Source organism: Pipistrellus kuhlii, unplaced genomic scaffold (assembly GCF_014108245.1).
Source record: "Pipistrellus kuhlii isolate mPipKuh1 unplaced genomic scaffold, mPipKuh1.p scaffold_m20_p_8, whole genome shotgun sequence".
Classification (NCBI taxonomy): domain Eukaryota; kingdom Metazoa; phylum Chordata; class Mammalia; order Chiroptera; family Vespertilionidae; genus Pipistrellus; species Pipistrellus kuhlii.
Genome location: NW_023425584.1, coordinates 50,908,066 through 50,920,257, shown reverse-complemented (window position 1 = coordinate 50,920,257; position 12,192 = coordinate 50,908,066). Strand labels below are relative to the sequence as shown.

At 42.7% G+C, this 12,192-nt stretch overlaps 1 protein-coding gene across 3 annotated transcripts in view; it reads left to right on the top strand.

Annotated features, from left to right (window-relative positions):
• Nucleotides 1–12,192, top strand: part of GATB (glutamyl-tRNA amidotransferase subunit B) — a 78,163-nt gene that overhangs the window by 36,224 nt on the left and 29,747 nt on the right. For 2 of the 3 annotated variants that reach the window (XM_036424787.2, XM_036424784.2), the window contains 4 exons: nucleotides 3,735–3,848; nucleotides 6,234–6,318; nucleotides 7,017–7,061; nucleotides 9,635–9,824. In XM_036424787.2, coding sequence (XP_036280680.1) covers nucleotides 3,735–3,848; nucleotides 6,234–6,318; nucleotides 7,017–7,061; nucleotides 9,635–9,824 — 434 coding nt within the window. The remainder of the gene's footprint in view (nucleotides 1–3,734; nucleotides 3,849–6,233; nucleotides 6,319–7,016; nucleotides 7,062–9,634; nucleotides 9,825–12,192) is intronic. The other variant, XM_036424786.2, reaches the window with a different exon arrangement.

Below are 12,192 nucleotides of genomic sequence, written 5' to 3'. Positions count from 1 at the left end.
GGAAAACACCAGAGTTTTGGCTTGTTCAATAAGGTACATATTAATTTATTGAACAATTACTATGTTCCAGACCCAGCTCTGGGTTCTAAATATAGCCAATGCAAGGATATTCACAAGTTTATGTTCATGAGGGAGGAAAATTTATTAACAAATAAAGCAAAAACAGTTATAGTGGTAAGTGCATTAAGAAAATAAATAGGGTGTCAAGGAGATTGAAGGCCTCAGGGGAGGCAGCATTTATTTGAGTGAGTCCTGAAGAATGACCCCAGGCCCAGGCAGCATAGAGGGAGGGAATGAGCATTCTAGGAAAAAGCTAAGGCAAAGTCCCTGCATGAGAAAAATCTTAGGATACACTTGGAGTTAGCATAGTTAACAGGCACTGCAGGGAAAGCATACTGAGCAGGCAAATGCGGCATCAAGTGAGGCTTGGGCTAGATTACTGATAATGGCAGGAAGGTATTTGGGTTTCATTCCAAGTGCAGTGGGGTGCCTTCAAAGGACTTTGAAGCAAGGGAATGACTTAGCCTATATAATATTTTAGAAAAACCACTCTGTCTCTTTGGAAAGTAGATTCAGAAGGGTAAGAGGAAGCAAGACCAGGTAAAAAGCTTTTGTCATTGTTCAGATGGAAGATGATACTTTGGTGGACAGGGTTGGTTTCCATGAAGATGAAAAGATCAAGACAGACAGATTCAAGATGGTTTTAAAAGTAAGAGGATTTGTTAACAGGCTGGTGTGCAAGTCAAGGGATAAGAAGAAATCAAAGATGCCTTTTAGAAAGGCTGAGGAGCTCGGTGGTGGTGCTATTTATTGAAATTGCAAAGATGAGGACAAGAATGGCTTTGTGGGATGGGGGGGGGGGCAAGTCAGGATTTAGTTTTAGAAATTGGAATACCTATGAGAACTCCAAGTGGAGGTGGCAAGTAGACGTTGGGTATCAATGAGGAGCTCCCAAGTCTGGGCTGAGGAGATCAATTTAGGAGTCATCAGCAATGGATGGTATATAAAACAGCAAGAGTATAAGGAAAGAAGACAGTCCTAAGTTTGAATGGGAAAGAAAGCACCAGCAAATAAGTGGAAATGGAGTCTCCTAGGGAGACTGGAGGGAAACCAAGAGACTTAAGGCCGCAGGAGCTGAGAGAGGACAATATTTCAGGAAGGATTAATCAGTATGTCATGTGTGGCTGAGGTATCCCATAAGGAGAAGAGAGAACATGTCCTTTGTCCACTGGATTTGGCAGCAGGAGGTTGTTGGTGTCTTTGTGTAGGCGTTTTCCTAGAGGAAGGGTTAGAAGCCAAGATGAACTGGGTTTAGAAGTAAATAGGAGGTGAGATCATGGAGACAGTATGTGCAAAAAACAAAACTTTGTGATGATTTGTTGAATAGGAAAGTAGAGAAACGGTAGCTGAATGATGAAGAGAGAATTGAGTTCAGGAGAGTAGGGCTTTGGTTTTGGGTTGTTGTTTTTTTGTTTTTGTTTTTAAAGAGAAACATGACTTACGTATATATCAGAAGTAGTGCTGAGAAAGGGAGGTTAATGACTGTTGTGAGGAGGAGGTGACTGAAAGAGTGATGTCCTTGTGAAGGCAAGAGTGGTGGGGATATATAAAAGCTGGCCCATTTTTCAAAGGCCTGCCATTTTGGTCTTAAAGATAAGATTAATTCAAAATAGGCTGTACATATGTGCTAGATCTTGTAAAATTGGTTATGTATTGTATATTCTAATAATGCAGGGGAGCCAGCAGTGGAGGCCAGCTTATTGATTAGGGGTTTTAAGGAGGAAAAGGTATTAACACTCAAGTGGGACCTTGAAAGATGAACAGAGTTTGAGAAGGGACAGTCACATTGATAAAGAGAGTGAATGGGAGCCAGAGGTGCAGACAGGGACTTGTATGAAGAGAGCTCTCCTGACTGGAGGAGAGCTTTCTCATGGAATGCCTAGTGGGAAAATGTGGGTAGTTTCAACCAAGACCAGATGAGGGTTCTAGAATACCAAGCAGAGGAGATGAGTCAATTCAATGGGAGCTGGCTGTGCACTTGTGCAAACAAAGGGAATGCTGAACATGACCTTGTGGAAAGATGAAAGTCAGAGCTGCTCCCAGGTGGCTGGACAAGGAGGGGTTGAGGGGTTGGTTTCTGTGATTGTGTCATTTGAGCTTGAAGTTCTGAGGCCTCAGGTGAGGGTGGCAGCAGTGGAAATGGAGAGTAGTGACAGGTATGAGGAATATTTGGAGGGAAGAATTGATAGGATCTAGTTATCAGTTTGGATATAAAGGACAAAGGAAACAAAAGCAGAAGATGATTTCAGGGTCCCCAGACTGAGAATCTGGTGATGTCAGAAATAGTTGGAACTTTTTGAGATTTGGGTGAGCATGAATAGTCCAAAAGGAGCTACAGGATTTTGTAAAAGTCTTGAGATGTCAGACTGGAGACATAGAGTAATTTCCAAGCTGAAAGGCACCTTTCCCCTGACGGTCAGCATGGGGAGGGGGGAACGAGAGGGGGGTTGCATTAGGAAGAAAGGTGAGCTCTTCCTTTTCCTGTGGGAATGAGTGAAGAGAGGGCAAGCAGTAGCCTGCCCTTGGTCTCCAGCTTGGAGAGTGAGCCGCACAGCCCAGCACTGGGACACAGTGGCAGAGACCAGTGCCTAGGGTCTCCTTTCTTGGCATGGAATTTGTTTACACTATTTTATTATTTTTATATGCATTTGCTATGGAATCTGGGAAAATTAATTTCTTTATTCAGCCTATCAGAACACTTAGGTTTGACAGATTTATTTTCGTAGCCAGGTTTTTAAATTGAAAAATAAACTTTAGCATTTTGTCTTCTTATTCTGTCCCATTTTAAATATTGTAAAGTGAAATTGGGAAATAGAATTTGAGCTTTACTTTGTAGCATATAACACCCAGTGTTTCTTAACTTTCCTATTTGTCTTGGAACTTTGCCTCCCTCTCCTCCTCAAGAGCCTCTTAGTCCTCTCCACAAAGCACCTGCTTCCTTATGGGTGATTGCTCCTAATCTAAAGAGGCTTTGGGGGTCAGAGAAGGTCCTCCCAGGTGGGGACACCTCCCTCTGAGTCTCACTGCAGATCCCAAGTCTGAACAGCTCTGTCCACTGCAGTAGATCTTACAGCAGCCAGAGAGGATGCAGAGTCCTGTCTGTGGAAGGAGGGGATTGTTACAGTGCTGGAGGAGGGAAAACATCCAAGTTCTGCTCTCGCCCTTGAGCTATAAATTCTCAAGGACTCTCTTATTAATCTCCCAGAATCACTGTTGGAAATTCCCATTCCTTTGGAGAGCATGTAGGGTTATCAGATAGTCATTTCTGAGGCTTTCCTGACATCCCAGCTCTGACACTTTGAAAAAAGCTTGAGAATAAAACTGCTGAGTAAATATCCATTTTAACAGTGTTGTTTTTCTTACGGGGCATAAAAGGAATGAGATGTCCCCAGCTGGTGTATCCAGAATTTCTCCTCTCTGGAGTGTGCACAAGTGCACATAAATACATACACATACATGCACACACTTGAGATGCTTTGGGGCCAGGATTCTCTTAAGCAGACAGAAATGCCAGTCGTATACTTCAGAACCAGCGTTCCTTCTCTAAGGTTAGGTTGCTATCACTAAAGAGCAAATAGAGTTAGATATTGCTTGCCTGGACACTCCTGCCTTTAAAAGACCATGTTGCCTCAGATAATTTCTAAAGAATTGTCTTTTTTTTTCTCTCTTTTCAGAGGGCCAGTTGAGGGTGGATGCCAATATATCTGTGCATCATCCTGGGGAGCCTTTGGGTGTTCGAACTGAAGTGAAGAATCTCAACAGTGCCAGGTTCTTGGCCAAAGCAATAGGTGAATGTCAGCTGTTACTCCTAATTGTACCTCTGTGTGTCCATTATCTATTGCTGTGTAACAAGCTACTCCAAACCTTAGTGGCTTGTGCAGTAACATTCAGTTTCCACGGTTTTTTGCACTTATGCACTGGGTGGTTTTGCTGCTGTCCGGCCTCAGCTCCTTGATGCGTCTGTGGAAGCTGGCAGCCCAGCTGAAACAAAGAGTCTGAGATGACCTCACTCACCCTGTGGGGCCGTGGTGCTGGATGTATGCTACGCTTCTCTATCCATTTGGTCTTTCTTCATTTGCTTGCCTAGCCTGGGCCTTCTAGAGTGGCACTGGGATTCCAGGAAAGGATCCCTTGAATCTTGATAAGCAGCAGTTCTAGATATGCAGACACTGGGCCTAGATAGTGGTCCCAGCCCTTCTTCTACCAAGTTGTGTAACCTGCACTGGGACACTTAATCTCTCTGAATCCAAGTTTTCTCAAAAAGGGAGAGAGTAGAATTTAATAAAGACCCATTTAAGCACCATAATTCTATGATGGCAACAAGAAGAAAATATAGTGTACAGTAGTCCCCCCTTTATCCACAAAGGATATATTCCAAGAGTCCCCATGGATGCTGTAGCTGTGAATAGTACCAAATCCTATAGATGTGTGTTTTTTCTATATATACCTATAATCAAATTTAATTTATAGATAAAACACAGAAAGAGATTAACAATATAATAAGTAATACTAAAATAGAATAATTATAATACTATCCTATGATAAGTTATGTGGATGTGGTGTCAGTCTGTCTGTCTTTCTTAAAATATCTTATACAGTACTGTACGTACCCTTGACTCATGATAATGTGAGATGATACAATGCCTACTACAGTGAAGGAGGTGAATGATGTAGGCACTGTGATTTAGTCTTAGGCTACTGTTGACCTTCTGAGGATATATCAAAAGGAGAATCCTCTGCTTTGAGTCATCCTGGGTCATGATGTTGATGGTAGGATGTCAGGAGCACACATTATCTGAGACTGGGTAAATTTAATCTTAGACTGTGGTTGAATTCAGGTGTCTGAAACCAGAGAGTGAAATCATGGATAAGGAGGGAGTTGCACAAAGGAAGAATTATTATATATTAGAGACCCAGTGCACAAAATTCGTGCACGGGGGTATGTCCCTCAGCCCAGCCTGCATCCTCTCCAATCTGGGACCCCTCAAGGGATGTCCGACTGCCTGTTTAGGCCCAACTCCGGTAGGATAGGGTCTAAACGGGAAGTCAGACATCCCTCTCACACTCCAAGGACTGCTGGCTTCCAACTGCTTGCCCTCCTGCCTTCCTGATTGCCCCGAACCACTTCTGCCTGCCAGCCTGATTGATGCCTAACTGCTCTCCTGCCAGCCTGTTTGCCCCTAACTGCCCTCCTCTACAGGTCTGGTCACCCCTAACTGCCCTCCCCTACAGGCCTGGTCCCCCGGCAGGCCTGAGTCCTCCCCAACTGCCCTTCCCTCCAGGCCTAGTTGCCCCCAACTTCCCTCCTTTGCCGGCCTGGTTACCCCTAACTGCCCTCCCCTGAAGGCTTGATCGCTCACAACTGCCCTCTCTTGCAGGCCTGGTCCCTCCCAACTGCCCTCCCCTGCTGGCTATCTTGTGATGGCCATTCTTGTGTCCACATGGGGGCAACCATCTTGTGTGTTGGAGTTATGGTCAGTTTGCACATTACTCTTTTATTACCCTGTTTCCCCGAAAATAAGACAGTGTCTTATATTAATTTTTTCTCCCAAAGTAGTGCTAGGTCTTATTTTCAGGGGATGTCTTATCTTTCCATGCGCTAGGTCTTATTTTCGGAGGATGTCTTATTTTCGGGGAAACACAGTAGCTAGGATAGAGGCCTGCTGCATGGGTGGGGGCTGATTGGTTTGCCCTAAAAGGTGTCCCAGATTAGGGTGGGGGTTCCCTTGGGGCATGAGGGAGCCTGGGTAAGGGGCCTGTGGTGGCTTGCAGGCTGACCACAGCCCCCACGCTACCCAAGTGGAGGCCCTGGTATCTAGAATTTATTTATCTTCTATAATTGAAACTTTGTAGCCTTGAGTGAAGGCCTGAGCCTGCCAGTATATGCGGAAAGCTTGACTTCCACCATTGCCGGGGAAACCCAAGCCTCCTGCTCACTCTGTGGCTGTAGCCATCTTGGTTGGATGATTTGCATACTCGTTCCTATTAATAATTAGCTGGTGGGCATAGCTTGTGTGGTATAGAGGAGTGATGGTTAATTTGCATATTGTGTTTTTATTAGATAGGATGATTCTGTTGACTTTATTGTTAAAGGTTTTATAAGTTTTTTAAATATTGCTTGGCTGGATGAAAGGAATAAAAAATATGTTACTAAATTACTATGTTTTTCTTAGACTATGAAATTCAGAGGCAAATCGAAGAACTTGAGAATGGAGGAGAAATTCTGAATGAAACTCGCTCCTTTGATTGCAAGCTGGGGTGAGTCTCCTTGAAAGCATCTTGAGTGCAGCCGGGTGGGACTCCAGTCTGGGCTCACCACAGATCAGCCATGTGAGAGTGAAGAAGGTGCTTAGGTTCTCTGCAGTTCCATTTCCTCATTAGTAAAGTTAGGAAAATACTGTGTCCTGTGAAGTTATAATACACCCTGCAGGCTGCAGGGCTGGTAAAAGGTTTAAACTGAAGCAGTTAACGTAGTGTTTAGTTCTAGGTCCTGGCCCTTCCTTTGCTCCCAGGTTACCTGCTTTGTGGCAAGCATTTTTATTTCCTCAAATTCTATCAGACGAAAGCTCTACCAATTTAAGCTAGAGGTAGAAGAAAGTTTAGAACTGGTCGTAGAGCTTCCTTTTTTTGTTTAGATAACATTGACTTTAATTTACTAAATCAGAAATTTTGCAGTCTTATACTTTTAGCAGAAAATCAAGCAAAGTGCAAAAGCCCAGACTTAGAGCTGGTTAAAAGCTGGAAGCATTGAAGCAATTTCTTTTTTTTAATTAGCATTCTAAACATTTTTCTTTTTTAATATTTTTTAATGTATTCATAATATGTCTCCCAAGGAAAGCTGAAGAGCTTGAATCTGCCTGTGCCCATTATTGGCAGGGAATCCCCTCTGTGTGTGTGTGTGCCAGCCAGTGCCGCATGCAATATTCATTTAACGTTTTCTTACTTAACTATCGTAGGTGCACTGTGCCGATGAGAGACAAAGAAGGAAAGCAAGACTACAGGTGATTACTCCCCTTATCAAAACAGCTTTATGTATTTGGGATTAGGGGCATATTTCAAATCCACTAATAATTTTTAGGAACCACTTTTTGTTATTGTTGCCTGATGGAAAATCCAGACTTCCTATTTTAGTGTATACTGAGAGAAAGAATAGATTCTTAATTGGAGTGCCTTATTAGATAGGATTCAATTCTTAGAAGATGCTTGTTCACTCACTTCTGTGTGAGAGTTGCTATAATTCAGGGATGGGGAACCTTTTTTCTGCCAAGGGTCATTTGGATATTTATAACATCATTCACAGGCCATACAAAATTACCAACTTAAAAATTAGCTTGCTATACTTGGTCAAACCTTTAATTAACTCACCCCTTGTGCCTTGGCAGGGCTGTGCCAAATGATTTCCCGACCCTTGTATGGCCTTTACGGGCTGGACATTCCCCACCCCTACTCATTGAACCAAGAGGATGGCAGTTGAGGATGGGGCCTAGCCTCTTCTCACTCCTACATTCAGTAACAAGTTCAGAAAGGCACTAAAGTTCCTTGAGAAGAAATGAAAAAAGAGATGTATATGCTCCTGGCATTTCCCTTCAATCTTCAGATAATGCTGTTTAATTGATAAGTTGGACTTACTATGAGATTCAGAAATAAAGCAAGAAATAAAGATACTTAAGCTAACTCAGGCCTTTCATTTATTTCCCCATTGAGTTTAGCTGATTGTAAAGTTTGAAGTTTTACACATCAAAATTGTTAAGGGTAGCCCACCTCTCCTTCATTATGTGCAGAAAGATGTAAGAATAGCTATTGGTGTCAGTGAGGGACAATTGTGGCATCATGTGGGAAAGAAGCAGCTCATAAACCCTTAGAGTGAACTTCACCTCAAAGACGCCTCTCATGTTGTCTGTCACAGGGGATGGCTTTAATTACTGTGACCTTCTGGATTCAGTCAGTTCTTCTCAAGAACGTTTGACTTCCAGTGTTGCCCCCACTCTGTTTCTGCTGCTTTCTGACTGAGTATGGACTTAAGAGTTTAGCTAGTGGCTTCAGTTCAGTCCCCAGGTTAATAGATGGGAGTCCCTCTTACCTTCAGAAGTCGGATTGATTCATAGCACAGATCTGGCATCAAGGTGACAGGTTGCTTGCACTTCAATCTGTTACCTCGGAGTCACCATTCGTTCTGCGTTTCTACATCTGCATAAGCCCTTTGACAGATATAAGCAGAGAGAAAATGATCGATGCTGGAATAAAACAGAGGGATTATATGCAGTGGTGCAGCTTCCACATTTAAAAAAAATTAACAGGTCGGGACCGGTTTGGTTCAATGGATAGAACTTCGGCTTGGGGACTGAATGGTCCCGGGTTCGATTCTGGTCAAGGGCATGTACCTTGGTTGCGGGCATATCCCCAGTAGGGGGTGTGCAAGAGGCAGCTGATCGATGACTCTCTCTCATCGATGTTGCTAACTCTCTATCTCTCTCCCTTCCTTTCTGTATAAAATAAATAAAATATATTTTTTAAAAATTAAGAAAATAAAAAAAATTAACAATTTTTAGAGTAGTCTTTGGTTTATTGCAAAATTGAATGGAATTACAGAGTTCCTGTATGTTCCATGGTATGTACCACATACCATGTACTTGTCCTTTCCCCCATAGTTTTCTCCTGCATGTATGTGGAATGTGGTACATTTATTACAATCAATGAACTGAAATTGATACCTTATTATTAACTAGAATTCATAGTTTACATTAGAGTTTACTCTTTATGTTGGACATTCTGTGGGTTTGGACAAATGTATAATGACATGTATCCACCCTTACAGTGTCATACATAATTTCACTGTTCTAAATACCTGTCTGTACTTAACTCACCCCTCCTCCCTTCTCTCCCCTCTAGCTTCTGTATTTATTTAGGCAAAATCCATTCATTGTTTCTGCTTCTCAAGAAAATATTTTCTTATTCTTTGACTTTTCATTAATTACATAAATACTACTAAAAGTAGTGGAAATTTTAAAAGGGGGGGAATCATCTTTCTCCCTAATAAGTTGTTCTCGTTTGCTCTTATGTCTTAATGAATATACTAAAAGCCCAGTACATGAAATTCATGCACTCGTAGGGTCCCTAGTGGCTGCCAACTGCTAGCCTGTGCCTCCCTTCCCCACTGCCAGCCAGGGCCTTCCTTCATTCCACGCCACCCCCTGGTGGTCATCAAATGTCATAGGGAGCAATGGAACTCCTAGTCGGTTGAACTCTCAAGGGGACATGTTACATATTAGGCTTTTACATATATAGATACTTTATCCACAAGTGTACATCACAGCATGGCACGAACAGTGCGGTGCCTCTCACTCATCACTAGTTCCTAAGCATGGGAATCAGCAGGGTTGGTGTTTCTAGCTGTTGTTTATACTTGTGCACAGACTGATTCCCAGGAAACAAGGGGCCAATGTTGATATTGTAAGATATTAGAAAACGTTTGCGGTGACAAGGCCTCTCTATACAGAAACTTTCCTATGAATAATTGGGTTTTTCTTATCAAACTAAATACATCAGCATCAGGCCCTGTATCCTTTCTGCCTAGGTTTATTCCTGAGCCCAACCTGCCTCCCCTGCTGCTCTATGATTCAGCGTCTCTCCCTGCTGGTGCAGACCCACAGCAAGTGATCAATATCGACCAGCTTCGAGAGCAGCTCCCCGAGCTCCCCAGGGTGACCCGGGAGAAGCTCGTCCAGCAGTATGGGATGCTACCGGAACACAGCTTCACCTTACTGGTAGGTGTTGATCAGAGGCTTAAATAAGCCCTGCTCAGCAGTTGGGGTGAGGCTATGCAGTGGGCTCTGATGGAGCAGGCTGACTGCCTCCATTGTATGAAAGATGCTCCTGGGTAGAACAAGGCATGATAACCTTCGTTCACTCCCCTTAATGATAAATGCACCTCATAAAACCGGAAGCATAATCTCGTATCTCATGTCTCCTGTGTAGAAAGGAGTGGCTGCTCAGAGCAGCAGTGGAGGCTTCTTGAAAAGCATCCAAATGTTATGGGCGAGCGTTTTCCCCTGTGTCTGTAGGACAAAAGAAAATCTATGTATAGAGTTTCCAGCAGTATTGAACCATGACAGGACCTGGCAGAAAGTTAGTTCTCAAAACCCAGCCAGTTGTTTTACCAAGTGCAGAAGAAAACATTTATTCTACAGGACATGCTGAAAACTCTGACTAAAAATATCAGTCCTTTGAGGCTTAAGGATGCATCTGAAAGAGGCAAGAGAGAATCTGACACTATTGAGGTCTGTGTAGGGATTTTCCCATCCTTTTCATGGCTGCTTGGGGCTTTGCAGTCTTCTTCGTCATGGCAACATGAAAGTGATCCGGCACTAGTGAGTATAGCGTACTGTCACAGTTGTCTTCTTGTCCGTTGGGGAGGAAGCAGAGCAATCTGTTGCTGCTGCTTTTAGGGACCAGGTTTATGCCACACACTTACCTTTTGGGGCAGCAGAATCTATCGAAATTTTTGATTTTTGCAATTTAATTGACCAGTAATATCTGGGGATGTTAAGATATACACATTCTTATGTAAATGTATTCAGTTCAGTAATAGTAACAAGCCATTTCTGGTGCATGGTAGGCAATCGAATGTTTGTTAAATGAATGATTTTCTCTAAATCAGTTAATTTGACAAGTATCTACAGTGTCATGTGAAAACTCTTTTTTTACTACCAACAATGGTTGGCATGATCTTTTTTTACTACCAACAATGGTTAGGCATGATCTTTACTACCAACAATGGTTAGGCATGATCTTTTCATTCCCTAGGTAGAGTTGAACATTGTCTCCTATAGGCTGCCTATATATTTTACTCCTACCTCTGTGGCATCTATGTCACTGTATTTTGATTATTTATTGGTGTGTCTTGTTCAGTAAGATGAGCACAGGTGAGCACACTAGCAGTGCCTAAAGCCACATCTGTGTGTGAATCTGTTAGTCACCATCTCATACAGAACAACTTTCACTTGCATTTTTCCTGAGTTGATTTAACAGAACTGATATTCAGTCTTTCACATCTTCCTCACCATCTTGATCACTTGACTTTCTGGGGGGAGGGAAAATTAAATTCCAGAATAAAAACTAAATGCTAAATTTCCATCTTGCATTTTCTGACATAGTGCCATATTCTGTAGGCGATTGGAGGATCAGTGCCAAGCCTACTCAACCTGCAGACATCAGTTACCTCTCACCACTTGGGGTCCTGCCAGGTGGACAGAGGCCACCACTGGCGGTAGTGAATGATGAACCTGGGTTACTTGGCCATGTTTTTATCCAAGACTGATTTCGGAGAAGAATCCACTAAGTAGAATGGTAGAAATTATCAGTGGATATCAGCTTCTTCATGAGAGAAAGGACCTTTCTGCATTTCCTCTTGAGAATATGGCTCATTCTCTGAGGCACTGTCTGAAAACAGATGCTCCCTCCAGAAAGCACCTCCAGAGGATTGTCACTCTCAGCCTCTGAGAAGCATGCTATGTGTTCTCCGAGGGCAGGGACATTTTTACACTCCTGTTTGTGTCCCTGCCTCCCCTCATGTGTCCTTCCTGGTACTAGAACCCAGGAGTCCTTGAGTAAATGTTTGCTGAGGGGTGGCAAGTCTGTTTTCATAGTGTAAGTCCCCTTTAGGGAAACTTATCTTTGATCTGTTCAGTTCAACACTTTATTAGCATCTCCTATGTAGCAGGTCCTGATCCAGGGACAAAGTTTAAAAAATATATATATATGTTTTCTTTGCTTTCCAAGAGCTTATTGATAGGCACACACTACAGGTATCCACCCCCGGGGGAAGATTACAGAATATACAATAATATATAATGTGGAAAGGAGTCTCGAGGAGGTGGTGATTGCCTTGATTAGGACAAAAGGGGAAAACCTCAAGAAGAAGATGATTTTTGAGCTGCTTTTGAAGGGACTCATTTTTTGATATCTTAAAAATATGCATATTTTTATAGCTTGAAAATAGCATGAGGTGATTAGAGTTTTTTTAAGGGCTAGTACTTGAAATCTTCAAGATGGGAAAAAGGAGAACTTGATAGGAATGGGCAGAGAATGATTCAGACAAATTAGGCATCCTGAGCTCTTTATGACTTTGTAATC